The sequence below is a fragment of the Pezoporus occidentalis genome, unplaced genomic scaffold, assembly GCF_034315485.1.
Source record: "Pezoporus occidentalis ecotype Australia unplaced genomic scaffold, CSIRO_AGI_Poc_V1 ctg86, whole genome shotgun sequence".
NCBI classification, from domain to species: Eukaryota; Metazoa; Chordata; class Aves; order Psittaciformes; family Psittacidae; genus Pezoporus; species Pezoporus occidentalis.
Window position 1 is genome coordinate 446,833 of NW_026916220.1, and position 20,085 is coordinate 466,917.

General features: G+C 41.1%; 1 protein-coding gene across 7 annotated transcripts in view; it reads left to right on the forward strand.

Moving 5' to 3' along the window:
- Nucleotides 1-16,565, forward strand: part of ZNF608 (zinc finger protein 608) — a 91,777-nt gene extending 75,212 nt beyond the window's left edge. For 3 of the 7 annotated variants that reach the window (XM_062604490.1, XM_062604492.1, XM_062604491.1), the window contains exons 4-10: nucleotides 5,707-5,794; nucleotides 6,517-8,962; nucleotides 10,662-11,079; nucleotides 11,640-11,812; nucleotides 12,712-12,865; nucleotides 14,124-14,205; nucleotides 15,186-16,565. In XM_062604490.1, coding sequence (XP_062460474.1) covers nucleotides 5,707-5,794; nucleotides 6,517-8,962; nucleotides 10,662-11,079; nucleotides 11,640-11,812; nucleotides 12,712-12,865; nucleotides 14,124-14,205; nucleotides 15,186-15,192 — 3,368 coding nt within the window. In that variant the 3' untranslated portion in view covers nucleotides 15,193-16,565. Of the gene's footprint in view, nucleotides 1-5,706; nucleotides 5,795-6,516; nucleotides 8,963-10,661; nucleotides 11,080-11,639; nucleotides 11,813-12,711; nucleotides 12,866-14,123; nucleotides 14,210-15,185 lie in introns of those variants that run through there. The other 4 variants (XM_062604497.1, XM_062604495.1, XM_062604494.1 and 1 more) reach the window with 4 other exon arrangements.
- Nucleotides 16,566-20,085: the final 3,520 nt, after the last annotated feature.

The following is a 20,085-nucleotide window of genomic DNA, read 5'->3' on the forward strand; positions in this document are numbered from 1 at the left end:
TAAATTTAGCGTTACTTAGAACTCTTTGGAAAATTACATGTATATGAACTAAGTTTATTATTCTGTCGAAGAGCCTGCTGTCGTTTATGCGGTTAAAGCAATCCCAACCTGCTTTAGCCACCAACAGGGCAAAATTACCTCAAACAGCAGGTTTTAGCCTATCAGCCCTTTAACCTTTAAGCTTACTATGCTTTCATAAAGTATCAAATTAACACCACAGCTAAAATTCTCAAGGGGTTATGACTCTACCAACACTATTTCATTATGCTGCTTTTCCTTAATGCTATCCAAGCTTCTCAACTTCATTGCTATATGCAGTATTTGTTCAGATGAAGTGCAGTGTCCAGCATGACTAATTGCAGGTCTGTGCTCCAGATGATTTTATTACAGGATGTGGTTAAAGTGACTTTTCAAACATTTAGCACAGCAGTAGGGCTCTCAAAGAAAAAAACCCAACAAAATAAAAAAACCCACCTTATAGTCTTGCGTTTATTTCCAGGCCACCTGACAGTCATTATATTCTCAGGCTTGCTGATCTTGATGTCTTGTTACATGTGCACCTGCTGTACATACAGTTAAGTTCTTGTGCTGTGCCAGACAGAGAGGGTGATTAAAGTAGCACATAAATTGTATGTCTAGGAGATAAGTATTCAATGTAGAAGACTAAACTTTATAGGTAGAATGTTTACTGTTAATTTTAGATTACTTTCTTGATGGAAGCAATCAGGGAGAAATAAGCTATTTGCATTTCAAGTCTAATATAAACATTGTTCTGTGTTTTTTACAGGCTGGATGAGCTGCAGGTGTTTATGTGGATCTGGGATTGATGATGATGTGGTGGATATTGTGAGCCAAATGAGTTACATTGCTCTTACTAAACCAATAGCAGTGAAAAAGCTTGAGATAATCCTAAAATTACATATTTTCATCTTGCACTTCATACACTTTAGTTGCTGTAAGAACAATGATGTCAAACAGATATATGTGGGATTAAAAATTCTGGTATGCCAGATGCAGAATGAAGTGTGTTTAATCCGTAGTGGTGGTGTACTCACTGATGACAGACTTACTGTGGTTTTGCTATCGCGGGCATGTCTCTATTATTTGTACTTGGCAAGGCTGTGACAAAAGGCAAATGGAATTAGGTTTGCAAACAAATTGTGAATCTAATGATTATAAAGATATGAGGAATTGATTTTGCTGTGACATTACACCAAGTGATGATGTGATGCTTTTTCAATACTGAGAATTGCGTCTGATCCTTGAAGAGCTTCTATGCCACAGGAATATTGCTGTAAGAACTTGTCATATTAAACTTTTTAAGAAGTAATTTTATAAAAGTTACTACAAAACACAGTATACTTTGGTAGATCTTCCCCTGGCATCAGCAAGATTTGTCTTAAAATTATACTCAGAATAGTAAAGGCAGTATGCAGAGCTGTTAAACAAATAGGAATTTAGAGCAAGTGGGACTCCAAGTGACTTATGTGGATTTTTAAACATAAGTTATGTTTAGTGACTGAAAAGGAAGCAAATGATTCCCGGTTTTGGAAAATCATTTAAATATTCTTCAACAACTCAGTTACAGAAGTGTTCAGAAAGACTATGGGCAGATCTGCTTTTTCCAGAATTTTGCTGATGCTTTTGAGCAGATTCTCTGCTAAGAACAGCAGCAGCGACAACTTTTACAAAAATGAAGGCGTATCCATTCACCCATTCAGATAACTAGTCTTTTGAGTTTTCTGGGTAATTAATCGACTTGAACTAAGGCAGAATTTTGTAGCAGTTGCTGTGAGCTGAACACAAAAGCAGCCTATGCTGTAAACATTGAGTCAGGCTTTCCAGTCTGATTAATTGTGTAATGTCCACTTATTTTGGAATTTGAATATGTTTGTTTTCTAAAGCCAGCATTTTAAAAAACTGGGGCCTGGTATATAGTGTGGATTTCTCATCTGCATTTTAATTTTCCAGTGCTGTGGTCTAATAAGCCTCCAGTTGCATGTTTCCTTAGGGGTCAGTTTTACCTCCCATGCTACATACATTTTTTTAACCCATATCTGTGATAATTGTATAAGATTAAATGAGCTACCTTTGCTGGCCGTTCGTGCCATCTTACCAGTGGCTGAGTGTAAGCTGTTCATTAGGGAAATGAGGTGAGACCTCACCTGGAGTATTGTGTGCAGTTCTGGTGTCCTCAACATAAAAAGGACATGGAACTGTTGGAACAAGTCCAGAGGAGGGCCACGAGGATGATCAGGGGGCTGGAGCACCTCCCGTATGAAGACAGGCTGAGAAAGTTGGGGCTGTTCAGCCTGGAGGAGAGAAGGCTGCGTGGAGACCTCATAGCAGCCTTCCAGTATCTGAAGGGGACCTATAGGGATGCTGGGGAGGGACTCTTCATTAGGGACTGTAGTGATAGGACAAGGGGTCATGGGTTCAAACTTAAACAGAGGAAGTTTAGATTGGATATAAGGAGGAAATTCTTTCCTGTTAGGGTGGTGAGGCACTGGAATAGGTTGCCCAGGGAGGTTGTGAATGCTCCATCCCTGGCAGTGTTCAAGACCAGGTTGGAGGAAGCCTTGGATGATACGGTTTAGTGTGAGGTGTCCGTGCCCATAGCAGGGGGGTTGGAACTTGATGATCTTAAGGTCCTTTCCAACCCTAACTATTCTATGATTCTGTGAAATGAAATTTATTCCTTGCCAGTTACTGTAACACAGCATGGAGATTAATCTTCCCTCCTAATTGCATAGTGTGGCCTTTGCTAAGGCTAACAAACTTAATGAGATACTAAATGTTACTGCCTTTAAGGGAGGAACTTACTTGTGTTTGCTTTTGAAGTATTGACTTTCTTGGGCTGGAAGGTAATTTGAATGTCTTCTAAGAATTGCTGAAATACATATTGATTTCAGGGGTTATTATTATTTTATGTACTCTACACCTTCTACCTTCTGCCCTCTATTAATAGGTAACAGACTATCCCTAGGCTTGTTATCTAAATGAATAAATAACTAAAGTAGATAGATAGACAAGCCTACAAATACTGAGGAAGATGGAATTTTATTTAGGAATCCAGCCTGAGCTAAAAGAAAGAACTTCAAACCTAAAAGAACCCTAATTACACTTTTAACAGGGAAGATAAAAGCTGAACTGGCTGAGGAAAAATGAATGGCAGAGTTAATATTCATAGGGAAGCTAGAGAGCCCTCCTTCGTTTGTGCATTGAGGAGGAGATTGGACCAACAGCGTGTAAATGGACAGGAGGGAGCAACGGTGCTGGTGCTGGGAGGTGGTGGGTACATTGTGTCACAGAATTTAGTGATGGGAAATACCCGTGGTTTTCACTCGGAGAGTTATGGAGTCAGCTGACAAGCTGTTAGGTGGAAGAAACGCATCAAGGTTACCAGAGAAATTGGTAACCTTTTCCTTTCTCCTCTGGTGTGGAGCGGCAGGTGGGAACAAAGCCTGGAGCTGCTTGTTGCGAGAAACCCAGCTCCCTGCCGTGCGCTCTTCCACGGGGTCAGTCCCGCACTTCAGAGCGGGTGTAGCGGTTTCCAGACGTGCCATCACTCGGAGGATGCGGCACGGCATCTGCTGTACCGGGCCTGACCTCTCCCCTCCCAGACCAGTGACGGTTTTGCCGAACCTGCAGTGCCGGCGGCCGGACTCCTCCGCCCGCCCAACACCCCGCAGGCACCGTCCGGGCCCGGGAGGCGGCAGAGAGCGCCTCCAGCGCTGCCGTGCCCTGCGCCAGTCTGGCTTGGCTCGGCTCCCCGGCAGGGCCTGTCCCATCCCCAGTTCGCCTCTCGGCCACCAATGGGCTGGCGGCGACGACACCGCAGCGCAGGGCGGGCCAATCAGCAGCCGGAGCTGCGCGGGCCTATGGCGGCGGGGGCCGAAGAGCCCGGCGGGGTTAGGGGCGAGAGGGCTTCTCAGCGGTGGTGGGAGCGGAGTTGGGCTCCTTTAGCGGGCCGTCTCCAGCGCCTGCCCCCGGTCTTTCCGGTGGAGGTCTGTGTCGAAGGGGTGAGAGTAAAACGTGTTTGTTTTGTTTTCTAGGCTGCCAAGCTGAGTAGGTCATAAAAATAAGGCATAGCTATTTAACCGTGATCCTTCCAGGTGTTCGGCGCCTGGCTGTGGGAGCTGATTGCCGTTCACCCTTCAAACCAGTTCGCCCCAGCACACGGAATTCCAGTCGCCTTATCGTAACGGCAGTATAACCATATGGGGAGTCATTTTCAAATTTGCTGCAGAGCGTTTTCAGGGAAATCCTTTCTTCCCCGGTACCTCCACTAACAATACAAATACTCCTCCGCTGTTAAAACCCCCCTGAGGAAATCAGTGGCTGGTTGCATGTTTACCTTTCTGTGGCAGACGGGGGGATCGCTTTAGTGGGTAATTAGGAATGGCACTGGTAAGTTAAAGCGAAAAGACGGGATGGAAACATTCTGGCACCACGCCGTTATTATATCTGCTGTAGAAATGCTACAGTTTCAACAAGGAAAGCATGGAGGAAAATCAAGTCACGAGGCTAGCAGCCGTGAGGTAGTGTCTTCACACCTCCCATGAACTGGAAACGTTTTGCACAGTGCTTGTCTTTGCTAAGTGAAACATGTTTTCTTCATGTGTTTAGCCCATGGTGGGGGGGTTAGAACTAGATGATCTTGAGGTCCTTTCCAACCCTAACCATTCTATGATTCTGTGATTTCAGTGTATGTTCTAATGAGATGCCAGGTTCAGTAATACTACCTTATGTTTATCTGTAGAAGTGAAAGCATTAAAGGGGTGATTATGCCATCTAATCCATAAACCCTATGAAAAATATGTCAAGAAGTGTTTGATGGCAACCTGAAAACATTTGAATGACATCCCCACGTGTATTTTATTGTTACATATGATATTCTTATCATGCACACATTTTATATGTATAATTCTAATAAACCAAAATTCAAGGTCTTCTGTAGGTGGACAGATGAATTTAGATTTAATAACAGTCACAAGTGGAAAAACAATTAACTTACAGTGTATTTGTTTAAAAGATCCCTCTTTCTATGTAACTGTATTGCAGTTCCAGTTAGATTTACTGTGTGGTAGCTGTTTCATGAGTAGTACCCTTGCTTTCCACAGAAGAAGAAACAAAGCAAATAATACACATTTCCATCTAAATCTGCTGAACACAGCCTGCAGTGCGTACATGTGTATATTTGTGTATTTGGCTACATGCACTTTCAAATAGATAGAAGCGTCATTATCATACTGTTCAAAGCAGATTCTTCTCAGTCACCTACTGATTTAAACACTGTAGCTGGTGCTTAGTTTATGCTGGCTGGCTGCCAAACGAGAGCAGTTATGTTCAATAATGGCAAAATTAAGAGGTGAGTGTTGCTGTTTTACAGCAGGACATGGCAAAACCCATTTCCTTCTGTCAGCTGTATCTTGATTACACACACAGTCACACAGGCACACTATCTTACACACACACTTGCACACACATTCTCCTTGTTACTTGACATTTGCTGTCTTTCCTGTGGTTTTTAACTTGAGGTAACTGAAACCAGAAAAAAAGGCAGAATATAGACCACAGTGTTTGAAAGCAAATGAGAAAAAAGCTCTCGCTTTGTGGGGAAGAAAAAATGAAAAAAGACCAAACAAAAAAGCCTACCCCAATTACTGGTCTGACTGTGATACTTTGTTTTACTTCTGCTGGCAGGTGTCCTGGTGGTAAATGTTACATGGAGGAACAAGACTTACGTGGGAACACTGCTGGACTGTACAAAGCACGACTGGGCCCCTCCTAGGTGGGAGATTGTTCTGGGTCTCTCTTTTTTCTTGGCTGTATTTTAACCCTCAGTTTGTGTCAAGACACTGCACAGAGATTAATAAAAAACAACTGCTTGTAATTAGCAACATGCACCAGTGAAAGGAGTAATTAGAATCATAGAATAGGGTTGGAAAGGACCTTAGGATCATCTAGTTCCAACCCTCCTACAATGGGCAGGGTCACCTCACACCATGTCACCCAAGACTCTGTCCAACCTGGCCTTGAACTGCCAGGGACAGAACATTTATGGCTTCTCTGGGCAGCCTGTTCCAGTGCCTCACCACTCTCACAGTAAAGACCTTCCTTATATCTATCCTGAACTTTCCATGTTTAAGTTTGAACCAGTTGCCCCTTGCCTACATTGAAATGCGGGGTGGAAGTTTGGTTTGGTTTTTGTTTTTTTTTGGTTTGTGTTTTTGCGAGGGAAGGGGAAATGCATGGGAATGAGTCAGAGGGCAGTTAATTTAAAAATGCATTTCAGTAAGCTTGGAAAAAATTTCTTTCCATTGTTCTGATTAGGTGGTCTTATTCTTACCGTTTTTGTTCTTTTTAAACTACTTTCCCGTTGAGACTGTAACATTTTAGTTTGGCAGAAGGATATCTTCCCTTTAACAAGTACAAATATCCTGTTGTGGGAAGTGGTGTTGTTTTGGTATTTATTCATTCCACAGCTGATAAAATCTGCTCTTGTTCATTCAGGTTCTGTGAGTCGCCAACAAGTGACCTAGAGATGCGTGGAGGGCGAGGCAGGGGGAAGCGCGCAAGGTCTGCTGCAGCTGTACCTGGCAACGAGGCCAGTTTTGCAGAGTCCAGAGGACTTCAGAATAAGAACCGAGGTGGTGCCAATGGGAAGGGCAGGAGGGGCAGCCTTAACTCAACTGGGCGCAGGACACCCCCAAACTGCGCCATGGATGAAGTCAAAGCCAGCCCCTCAGCCACCAGTAAGAGGAAAACTAAGCCTCCAATGGAGCTAGATTTGAACTCCAGTTCTGAGGACAATAAATCTGGAAAACGTGTTCGTACTAACTCTAGAAGCACTCCCACCACCCCACAGGGGAAACCTGAGACTACTTTATTGGACCAAGGCTGCTCTTCTCCCATGCTGATTGACTGTCCTCACCCCAACTGCAACAAAAAGTACAAGCACATTAATGGACTACGATACCATCAGGCTCATGCACATTTAGACCCAGAAAACAAACTGGAGTTTGAGCCTGACAGTGAAGACAAAATTTCAGACTGCGAGGAAGCACTGACTAATGTGGCCCTTGAATGCAGTGAACCAAGCACAAATTTGCCAGGCTTTGATCCACTGAAAGCACCAACATCTCCTTCCTCCATCACTACCCCAGGGACCCCCAGGGGAAAAAGGGAACTGACCAGCAACGGCCCTGCTTCAGTTATCAGTTCCAAAACTGGCAAGAATTCTGGCAAAAAGAAAGGTCTCAACAGTGAATTGAACAGCCTTCCGGTAATTTCTAATATGGCAACCACACTGGATAATTGCTCGGTAGTTGATGGCAGCTTGCAAACTGAAATGCCGAAACTGGAGGCTGAAGGGTTCATTGACAAGAAGAGTTTGGGTGATAAAGGCAAGAAAGCAAACAATTGCAAAGTGGATAAAAACCTTTCCAAACTGAAAACAGCTAGGCCCATTGCTCCAGCACCAGCACCGACTCCTCCCCAATTAATAGCTATACCTACTACAGCCTTTACAACCACAACCACAGGGACAATACCGGGACTGCCCTCTCTAACAACTACTATTGTTCAGGCTACACCAAAGAGCCCTCCACTAAAGCCTATTCAACCAAAGCCCACAATTATGGGAGAGCCAAGCACTGTGAACCCAGCTCTCACATCACTCAAAGACAAAAAGAAAAAGGAGAAGCGAAAGCTGAAGGACAAAGAAAGCAAAGAGATGGGAAGCCCCAAGATGGATTCTAAGCTGGGAAAGCTGGAAGATTCAAAAGGGTCTGGGAAAGACTTATCTGGACATTTTTTAAAGGACCATCTCAACAAGAATGAAGTGCTAGCTAATGGACTGTCAGAGTCTCAGGAGAGCAGGATGGCTAGTATCAAGGCTGAAGCTGATAAGGTTTACACCTTCACAGACAATGCACCCAGCCCTTCCATAGGGAGTGCCTCCAGGATGGAATGCAGCACTTTGGTGAATGGACAGTCTGCCATGGCGTCACTGCATGTGTTGACACAAAATGGTGCAGAAAGCACAGCCACTAAAACGAACAGCCCCGCTTACTCAGATATTTCTGATGCAGCTGATGATGGTGGCTCTGACAGCAGGTCAGAGGGCATGAGGTCAAAGGCCAGCTCTCCATTGGATATTATTTCTAATAAGGATGGTGTTGTAAAAGGACATTCTTCAACCACAGCACAATCGGCTCAAGCAAAAGAGTCCCATTCTCCCTATTACCATGGCTATGATCCTTATTATTCCCCAAGTTACCTGCACTCTGGACAGGTCAATGCCCCAACAGCTGGGAGCAGCAGTACCCCACAGGGACTGAAGATCAAAAAAGAGGCTGAGGAAGAGGCTGAAAAGAAAGAGAAGGCAGAACTGTCAGATGCCAAGAAAAGTGAAAGCACTTCCTCTAATTTGCAGCCACAACATCAGTCAGTGATAACTCAAAGACACCCTGCACTTGCTCAGTCACTTTACTATGGACAGTATGCCTATGGGCTCTATATGGACCAAAAGTCCTTAATGGCCTCTAACCCTGCTTACAGGCAGCAGTATGAAAAATACTATGAGGACCAGAGACTCGCAGAACAGAAAATGGCACAAACTGGGAGGGACTGTGAAAGAAAGAATGACCCTCCCTTGAAGGAGATTGGGAAGGATGACAACAAGCAGAAGAATATTCCATCTGCCACTATTTCAAAGCCCCCTTCAAATCTGGAGTCCAGCAAAAATAACACTAAAATAGGGTCATCAGTTCCTAGTAAAGGTGAGGAGACAAGCAAATCACAGATCCTTTCCAATCACCAGCAGCAGCTTCAGGCTGACAGCTTCAAAGCCAAACAAATGGAAAACCACCAGCTTATAAAGGAGGCTGTGGAGATGAAATCTGTTATGGACTCCATGAAGCAAACGGGAGTAGATCCAACTACAAGATTTAAACAGGTGAGATTACAGGAAAGTCAACAAGAGTGTCTTGATTCATCCTTAAGTGGAGGTTTTGTCCCTGAATCTGCTATATTCTTCTACCTTTGCAGCCAAAAAAGCTCCACCATCCTTTTTTCATAGTACTGCAGTCTCTGAATAGACCAACAGACCTTTCAGTTGAGCTGTTTGAAAAGAAAAAAAAAAATCTAGCAAGGTGGTAAAAGAACCCAGGCTGAAGACCTGAATAGACTATATTAAATTACGTGCATGAATAAAATGGAATTAGATATCTCTTTTAGATGTAAATTGTAAAGCAGTTTGCTTAGTTCAGAAATGTGAAATTTCAAGCAAAATAAGCAGCTTTCATTGTGAGGGGGGTTAAAGTAGATTTGAAAGATGTTTTGAAGTGTTTGTTTTTTTTTTGTTAAAAAAAACAGTTGGCATTTACCAAAGATGGGTGAACACGTTCTATGAAGAGTTGGCTTGAAGCTCAGCTCTTTATCTTAACCCAAGGTGACCTTTTTGAAGCAGTTAAGTTCCCCATCTCTCCTAAACCAACCTCAAGCCCCTACAGACCTACATAATGGATGAAATCCTCTGTCTGCTGAAGCCAGTGCTAGTTTTGCCATTGACTTCAGTGGCACCAGAATTTCATCCAGTGGCTTCATGCTGGCTTTCCTAGATGTCACATTGCCTTCATTTGAGGCAGTGCAACCACCTTCATGCTCTGAACCTGAGCCTCAGTGCTTGATACTTGCATGTTCCAGTGTACAGTACATCCCAGACTTCACCTTAGGGACATGTAAAGGAGATGGGATGGTACAGCCTCAAGTAGGAGAAGATTTCTGCTGATTCAAATGGGTATTTGAACCAGACTGCCCAAGTGTCCAGTTTTGTGCTTATGTTTCTGTTGCATGTGCCATAAATCAGAGACAGTGTTTACAATTAGCTCTTGCATATTATGTATTAGAAAAAAAAAAGTCTTCCAGTTATAGCTCAGTACTGATTTGATGTAGTCTTGTAACAGAACTCACCTACTTAATTCTAGAACGTGTTTATAAACTAGTCTATGTAATATATTATGCAAAAATATGATACCCTGTACATGTTCTTTAAACCATTTGGTCCTGATCCTGTAAAAACTTACCCATGTGTAATTTTACAAACTTGGAATAAGACTGTCAGCTGAAGAAGTCTGCCTTAATATATGACTTCCACTGATTCCTGAATGTTTTTAATATCAGAGGCCGCGTTAGCATCTTTTCAGCTATATCAGTTTTTTAGGTTCATTGTTTCAGGTAATCTAAGTGCTTCGGCATATCATTAGCCAGCTTTATTTTTGTTGTTCACAGGTATTTTTTTCTCTCTAGTGGGAAAATCTCTCTGTAGGATTTAATTAAAATGTTCTATGAATAGTGTGATCTTGGAACTTTGATACATTGTATATGTATTTATATGTAGTTAAAGACATGAAAAGGGATATAAAATGAAGCAATTGAATTAAATTTTGTTAATCTTCTCTTGCTCCTTCACTGGAACGTTTTTTGGCTTTGAGCTCAAGGCACTCTCTAGCAAGGAAAACTTTCCTGTACGTAACAGGGATATGTTATTAAAACAGCTTATTAAAAAATATTAGCTGAAGTAGGGGAAATATCGATAATGATCTTATTACAGCATCTAAATTCAGAACAAAATTGCTTTTTCTCCTCCATATTAGGATCCAGATTCACGAACATGGCATCATTATGTCTATCAGCCCAAATACCTTGATCAGCAAAAATCTGAAGAACTTGATCGTGAGAAAAAGTTAAAAGAAGACAGCCCTAGAAAAACACCTAACAAAGAAAGTTCCCTACCTAACCTTCCTGTCTCATTAGCAAGCATTAAAGAGGAGCCTAAAGAGGTCAAGCGTTCTGATTCTCAATCAGTGGATGAGAGCAAGATAAAAAATGATGATCGTAAGACTCCTGTAAATTGGAAGGACTCTCGGGGTGCTAGAGTAGCAGTTTCCTCACCAATGAGTCAGCATCAGTCGTATATCCAGTACTTGCATGCTTATCCTTATCCACAGATGTACGATCCCAGCCATCCAGCCTACCGTGCAGTCTCTCCTGTCCTAATGCACAGCTATCCTGGTATGTATTCTAAAATTTCCCATGCATGCTAGTTAAGATTTACACCCTCAAAATGCACTAAAGACTGCATTTTAATGTTTCTGTTAGTAGCTAGGGTAAATCAGAAGCTTCATGGGTGACACTTGTTTTGCTTGTGCTTCCACTAGGGAAAGTTCTGTAGATGAAACTGTTTAATACAAGATGTTCCTTTTATGAACTGTCACAGTTCCCAGCTACAGTTTTCTCAGCCCTTGACAGTCTGCTATTGCTGTTAGACTGACAGATAGTTTATTGCCTATAAAAATATTCTAAGCATTTACTGTCAGAACCATTACAGTTACTATTCCTTTCACTTAAAGAGGACTCATAAATGTCTGAAGTGGCTATCAGCTCAACCCTCTTTATAGCCTCCATTCATCAGGGTAAATTAGGGTGAAGAAATAGAAGAGCAAAGATGCCATTTGATAGTCATGTGATCCATTTTTGATGTTATCCTCTATCCTGGCATCCCCTCCTGCCACCTTGATATAACCAGTATATAAAACCAATAACTCAGTGTGGTATTGATTGTTTACTTGCAGGGGCCTATCTCTCCCCAGGATTTCATTATCCAGTTTATGGGAAGATGTCAGGGAGAGAAGAGACGGAGAAAGTCAATACCAGTCCAAGCATCAATGCAAAATCAGCCACTGAGTCCAAAGCACTGGATTTGCTCCAGCAGCATGCCAACCAATATCGCAGCAAGTCCCCTGTTGTAAGACTTCATCTGTTGTTACTGAAGAGTGGTACATATGGGAAGGGATAGAGAACATAATTTTAAGAAGCACTCAATCTGGCATCAAGCTCTGAGTGCATGATTCTTCTTTATAGTATGGCTTAAAATAAAAGCAGTTTATAGTCAGGGTGCTTCTGTGGCATAAACTGGAAGTGACACATTGAACACAGTTCTGTGCTCAGAATCTTTCTATCTTGAATGGACGCATAGATTCAGAGATACCTCCTGGTGCAGTTTATTGCAGTTAAACAGGAAGCTCCTGTTTGGAAACAGATAATGAAATGACAGGTTGGGCGGTGGGATTTGGTAATATCCCCTCCATATATTTCCCAAGAAGCTGTATCTTCCACATAGCAGACTACCAGCCCCTATTTCAGAAGATTTTCTTACTGGAGTGTATGCTGTTATTTTACTTTCAGATAAGCTGGTGCTAGTTTTAATTGTGAGCAAGTCACTGACTCTGATTCTGTTTTTAAAAGGGCTTTCTTGCTATTCAGGCTGGCTTGATCCCCAGAGTGCATTAGAGGGCTGAAGATTCATTTACATCAGTTTTCAGCAGCTCAGCTTGGTTGTTCCTACATTGGCAAGTCAGACAAGCTTAAGGGAGCCCAAAACTAGAAGTCATCATGGTGGCTTCAGGCTGCAGTCTGTTTGCCTCAAAATCACTGTGCCTTGGAATATCTTTCATTAGCCAGATACACCAGCTTTAGATTAGGATCAAATGCAAATAATATAGCAGAGAAAATACTTATTCAGGAAAGATCTGCTTCATCATATGAATTCATAAGGTTGATGCCAGGCAATAGCAAGTTTGGTTTGATTGTTGTTTCATCCCTTCTAAATCCTCACATCAGTTTTCTTACACTTTCTTTTACAAGCCTGTGGAAAAATCAGCAGCTGAGCGAGAACGGGAAGCAGAAAGGGAACGAGACCGTCATTCTCCTTTTAGTCAGCGGCATCTCCATACGCACCATCACACACACGTTGGAATGGGTTACCCCCTTATACCTGGACAGTATGACCCATTTCAAGGTGAGCAGATGATTTCCAGTGGTGGGATTAGCTTGCCTCATCAACTTACTACCTTGACATTGGAAATCACGACAATGTGAAGCATTTTGGATAGAGATCCCCTTGTTAATCAGAAGTGCTTTACATTTAGGAATAAGGCTTGAAAGTTCACAGCATTGACTAACATGACTGAATGAATAGCCTTATGCCTGAGAAATACCAAGCTTTATTTCCAGACCTGCATGTTAGAGCATTATTACAGATGCACCAGTTAGGCTGTCATTCATGTGAATGTTTTGATTCCTACTTCAAACTGACATTAACTGGCTGAAAGGCAGTAAAAAAAGCAAACCAAACAACCCCCTTTTTGTATAATTAGGGTTGTGTAAGCAATGGAAGAAGTGTAGCAAAGACAAAGGCTTTTTATACTGAACATATTTTATGTACAAGGCATCGCAGTCACAAGGCTTTCAGCTTGTTACAAATTTGACCACCTGAAAGAGGACTCTTTGTATTTTGGCAAATGCAGTGCACAAAGCTGCAGTCAGAGAAGTAGCACAGTAAGATACGATTCATTCTCCCTAGGTTTTATACCAGTCTTTGACTGTTTTTCTCTAACTGTGGACTCTAGTTGAATTAAAAAGAGATTTCCTCCCATGCAGCAAAGTACATGCTATCACAATTGGTGGCTAAATGACATTAATTCATTACGTTCACTTGGTGCCCCAGCAGTTATTTTTCCTGTGTAAAAGCCTTGACATTTCTCAGTTTGATTCAGTGATTCCGTATGCCTTTTGGCATGCATAATGCTTGTTCAGTAGGAAAACTGTAAAAATGGTAAATTATTATGAAAGTATTGTATTCTGAGCAGCTGGCATGTCATTTCTATAATTCACTGTGACTTGATTCTTCTTGTTTCCTGGTACATATTATTTCTGCTGAGCTTCCTATTCAGGAACTCACACAAACCACTTAGCATCATGCAGTGCAGTACTTGGAAAGAAATACAATAAGTAGCAATGCTGTATTTTCTTATAAAATATATATCAAGGAAAATTCAGTTTACTGTATGAATGCATATTGATCATACTGGGCAAACTGTTTTTTAACGCTGTTGCCTGAAATACTTCCCATTTATGTAGTGTTAAAACCCCACCATTTTCTGATGGTGGGATTTTTTGTCCATTTGCCTTAAGAGATGCTTCTTAATACTTCCAAGCACAAAAATCCATTAAAACCAGAAGTACGTCAACATTCCTTCATTTCTTCTTTCCCTCAGGACTGACCTCTGCTGCCCTCGTTGCCACTCAGCAGGTGGCTGCGCAGGCATCTGCATCTGGTATGTTTCCTGCACAAAGAAGGTAAATAGCCGGTAAATCTTACACTATATATCTTTGCCAGATAGAGAGATGAAGAAGCAAATCATAGATTTTATAGCCTGATGGTCTGCAGTATGACACAGTTTTTAAGGGTGAAGAAAAACCCAGGACTTTGGATTAATTGTAGTTTTTTTTTCCTTAAGGTGGCACTTTGTCCCTAGTTGTAGCCTTTAACTGTAACATAGATCATTAGCAAGGGACAAGTAGTCCATCTTCTGAGATTTTCCATAGACTATGTTTTAATGATTGGTATTAAGAGAAAACAAATTATTATGAAATATAATTTAACGTACATATTTTTTATTAGAGGGGTTTAAAGTTCATGTTCAGTTAGATCCATGTAGTACCAGGAAAACTTAGGATTTTATCTATCCTGCAAGTCTGCCTGGTTTGCTGATTTTGCTTTCAGAGCAGTTTGCTTGCAAGTCCACTAGAGGTGACATCATATTTAATTTACGTGCCTATTCCACACATTTACCCTTAAATTATTTATTAGCTTTTCAGTAGAATTTACTATTCCAACCAGCTGTCTTCAAGAGGAAAGCCTCTTCTGTATTACAGTGTTCCCACATTGAATGAAAAAGCCAAGATAACAGAGGGCTTCTTTCATCACTGCCATGTTAAGTCTGAGTTTAATACATTCCATGGTTATGGCTGTCTTTCTAAAGCTGACTCTGAAAATAAGCAAGTGTGTGAGGCTTGTAGCTAGAATTATTTGTGTGAGAAAAGTTTGAAGCCCTGGGGGAGCTGATGGTGTCAGAACCCAGAAGATAAATTCTGGGACAAATTACTTGTTAGTGTGGTATTCCTGGCAGGGGAGGGATGAAGACATGGCTTGCTGTCTGTCCTTCTTGGGATTGAGAGTACTGTGCAGATTTCATTTTGTGGTGTATCCAAGGTGCAAAAAAAAAACTAGGAGGAAAGGATGCTGCATACTAAAACATTCTTTTTTCTCTTTTCAGAGAATGATGAGTTTGGAAATGTACATTGTCATGTGACTGGATCACATGAGGAAGCGCTTTATTACAGACATCAGTTCCATGGTGTTAATTTGAAATGCCTTAATGGCAGGCAAAAACCAGTCATTTCATTTTTGTAAATTGCAGATTTTATCACAGAGTAACAAATGTTGCTGTAATTAGACTTCTGTTTTTCTATATATATATATATATATGCATATATATATACATATATATATAAAAATATATATATTCTTTACTTTTTTTGTATCAGTACCAAGGCTCGCACACAGGGTCTGCTGCTAAGTTGCGAACCACACAGTAAAAGGAGATATGTATTTGTCATGTTTAGAAAGTGTTTAGAAACCACAAAAGGCTGTTCGTTTCTTTTCTTCTTCCTTCTTTTTTTTTTCTCTTTTTTTTTTTTTTCCCTTTTCTTTCCAATTGTAAATAAATAATGTTATGTATCAGTGTGCCTGAACCTTGGATACCCTTCTGGTATTTCCCATAAGCTCTCAGAGAGGCTAACTGTGATGACACTTTGGTACAACGTAGACGTCTATTTGGTGGCTCCTATTAAGATGCATCAGTGTAAAATGTTACTGTATTCACTGTTTCATTGTAATTGTGTATTGTGAAAAATATAACTTTGGAAGGCATGGGGATTCTAGTACCACAAAAACTGTGTTGTATATAATGTATAGATTTTAAATGGAGATAATGAGCATCTGTGAATAATGAAATGTCATTTTTGATAATCTTGAATGGTGGATAACCTAATAGCCTGCGTACCAGAAGACACCTGTGATTGTTCTATTACTTGAATAGTCCTGCAGTCTTTTTTTTAATGTTTACAATTACCCAGTTTTAGAAGAGAGACTTTAATGCCATTGTCTGGTTACTTGTTTTATGCTGTGATCTAGTTTATTTTATGTAAAACATATATTGAATGCTTTCATTTTTATACCTGCCTTAAACAATTTGGCAATCATAATAAATAAAAGGTTGGTTTTATACTTCCGTGGTGCCTATGGCCCACTTTGAAAGATGTGTCACAGGCAAAGACAGCAGAGGCTGCAGCTGCCACACAGGTACTAGTGTGTGTATGCCCTGAGGCCCTCCCTGGGGCTCACTTACTGGTGTGGACCTGCAGCCATCCCTGCCTCCCCACCTGGGCTGGCCTCTACCAGTGGGCACAGTGGGGCCTAATCTAGATGACAATGAATGAGCCTGTTTCAGTTGACCCTGACAGGTTTGGGTAAGGCCCATAGTAACACCTTGGATGCCATTAGAAACTTTCTTAAATATCTAATGACTGGTTTAGAGCAGCTCTGTGTGCTGTAAATTACAGACAATTTTTTTCCTATTATATCTGTATTATCTAAAAACAGAGGACCTGACAATTAAAAAAAAAAAAAGTCCTTTGCTGTGCTTATCCTGCATTAGCACAGAGTACGTATTTTATGTGGCTACGCCACCTGTTTTGTTATAGTGCAGTTAACACTGTTAACATGAAATCACTAATCATGATATGGAAAAAAATCAGATTTGCTGGTCAGGTTTCCAAGGCTTTAACTTCTATTCTTTCCTTCTTATCCCTGTTATACTGATTGTCAAAACGGTTTTTTAAAGTTTTACTGTTGTGTTTGGTTTTGTGTTTGTTTTTTTTGACAGGGTGAATTACTTCAAGTTAAAGCTTGTTCTTGAAGTTGATTCCATTTCTTCCACCTTGTGAATACATAATACAGAAGGATGAATTAAAGATTCCCAACAGACAAGCACAGTTGGACTTTTTATATTACTATGATGAATCTGTCATTAATATTGCTATAATTGTTTTATTTTTATAGGCATAAAATCAGTTCCCTTAGTGACGAGTTATAAGGTTTATTGATTTTTACTACACATCATTCATCTGTGGCTTACACTTATTGTCTTGTTCTGAACACATTCGGAAGTCTCACAGTGGTGGCATACTACAAATTAGCCTCATAAAAAATGGGAACGAAGGGGTGTTTTCTTTCGAAAGGGGATATTGTGAATGCAGGGCTCTTGAAATAATAAATGCCTTATTACTTCTATAGTAAAGGCTCAGATGACTTTTGTATTGAAATGTACCATTTACTTTCTTTGTTCCAGCCTCAACCGCTAATGCTTCTACAGCAAACAGATCTTACAAATTCACACTGTTGGTGACTTTGCTTTAGTGTTGTTTAAGATTGAGTGTTGTAAGTACCTGGAATGAATTACTCTGATACAGCGTAAGCAACAGTTAAAATTGCAATTAACAGTATAGCTTTATTACATCCTTGAAGTCTGTAAGAGCAACTAACATCCATTGCCATTTATTGTCTTCCTAAGGTTACTGTCTTCCTTTTATTGTTACAGCTTTCCTTTTGGTTTAACACTTGCCATGCAACCTCCTTAGAGGCTGTGCAACAGTGAGCATGACTCCCTGGTTCAACAGTCCAAAGCCAAAAGAGATCCACACATATCTCCAAGCACTGACGGGCAGCTGCCATGGTCATTTTCAGCCCTAATCATCCAAGGGGTGATGAAACTGAAGCAGTAATAAGATGGCAATTTACAAACCTGGGAACTAAGAGCTGCAGAGGCTGGTCCCTGCAAAGGGGCAGCTGAAGCAGCATGCTACAAATATATTTGCATTCTTTTCCACAGGAAGGGCTTATGCTTCTTGTTGACACCTCCAGCTGACACTTCTAACGCTGCTCTTCTAGCAGCAGTAATCTGACCCTGCTCCTGTATTTCATCCAGATGTTACTGGATATCTTGCAAAAGTGAAACAAGGCTTATACATTGCACTTGCTTGAGTTTCTAGCTTGTCTGTGGAATGCAGTTACAGAAATGAAAGGTCGTTCAGCAGCAGTCTACCACACAAACCCAAAGAAACAGCCAGGGAGCTACTGCCTGTGGTGCTTGCACTGGGAAAAATTGGATGTGAACAGAGAAGGGGTTGGAGGTTTTTGTCCTGAAGCAGGACAGGGTTCTAACTGACTGAGCTGGCTAGCTACCAGAGCTGGACTAGAGCTTGGAAAACGGGGGCTAGGAGTAATATTTTTTCCAGTTTTCTAATTTTAGATTCCCTGGTGGCTTTACGGAACACCTGAGAACTCACAGAGCTAATTCTGTGCCATGTAATTGCCCCATCACTTCTGAAAGGTGCACTGATTGAGCTAGTCCCACTTTTCACTCTCACAAGTGCTGGCAGGGCAAGTGTCCCCGAAGGACATGAAATTAAGAGAGCCCCTGAATCTATCCTGAAACACATCAGAGACTGCTGATAGCACAAACACTGACATAAGCAAAGAAAAGTACAATGCCCTCCTGCAGCTCTCCACCCTGGATCTTCTCAGGGAACCAGCAAATTAGTCAAGCAGGAAATCTGGTTCGTATTTCCTTCTGTCGTCATAGTCTTGTCACTGTCTCTATCACAACTGGCAAATGTAACTGTCCTCATCTTTCTGCCTCACAATTTCACTTTAGTGTTTGCTTGCCACACTCTCTCAGTCCTCCTTTCTTTTCTCCTCTCTGTACCCCACTTGCCCACTTAATAAGCCCTCTCACATTCAATATCATCAAAACTCACTCTATGCAGCATATGTATGCCTGCATATATTTGTGATCTCAGATTAACATCCCTGGTTTACTTTTCTTTCTCTTTCATTTTATCATGCTTCTCCTTTGACCTGTGTTTTTTTTCTGTATCTTACGATGTATGTGTCCTGCCTCTCTTCAGCCTGAAGTGTTTGGGACAGAGAACGTCTCACTTTAAATTCATATAGATTAGTTCATATTTATAGTTCCCTCTGAATAATAGCTATAGCGTCACATTGATGGTAGCACAAGATGCTATGAGTAGCTAGAGCAAACCATTATTAACAGGAGCTTAAGGTAAATGGTAAAAAACTGTTACAGTTTTAAAAGGTGTTTTGAAACCACCTAATACATCAAAAAATAGGAATGATACCAAGCCCACACAGGAAGTCTGAAGCTGTATGTCCTTGTATCAGAAGAACCTGGAGACGTGCAGTCTTTAATTAACAGACCAGCTTTGTTCTCCTTCAGAAAGAGAGCTCTGTTTCCTTCGTTTCCATTTTAGCCCTTCACCTAGTTTTGTGTACTAAACGCTCTAACGTAACTCAAGGTGAATTACAGGTCTCCTTGATGTAGGGGTTTTATTTGGGTGGGGTTTTTTGGGGGATTGTTTGGGGTTTTCTTTCCCCTTCATAGCTTCAGTCTTTTCTGTAAGTTTTCTTTTAGGGAATGTTATTATTACCAAGACATGCTAGAGGTTTTCATTCATGAGAGGGGACATCAGCTGATGTTATGCATGTTGTGGTGGTGGGAAGGCAGACACCATTAAAATCCTCACTGAATTACTGGCTGCTAGTAATTTTTGTGCAGCATGTGCTAAATAAAATGTGCAAAAATGTGCTTTTCAACCTCAGGAGTAACTCTGAAACTTCTTGACTGGACTGATAAATTAGCAAACTTAAGGATTTAACAAAGGTAATTCTTACTTGCAGCCTGACAATATTTACCATGCAGAGAGCTTGTTATTCTCCACTATAATATTGTAGAGAGGTGCTCTGGGGGCTTTGAAAGCAGATTTTGTTGCAGACAAATGAACTCCTACAGACCAAGCTAGTACCTGTAGAGTTCAGTTCCAGTACCTTCATAGTCATTTCAGCAGCGTTCTGCAGCCATTTTGGATGGTATAATGGTGGTGCATGGTAATTACATGATTTCCATCATTTGAGTTTGCTGATGGTGGAATAGTGCTTATTGCTTTGAGCATAATGCTCCAGGATTTCTTAATGAACCTGAATGGTATAGCAATACCTGCTTAAAAAAAAAAAAAACAAAACAAAAACAAAACACT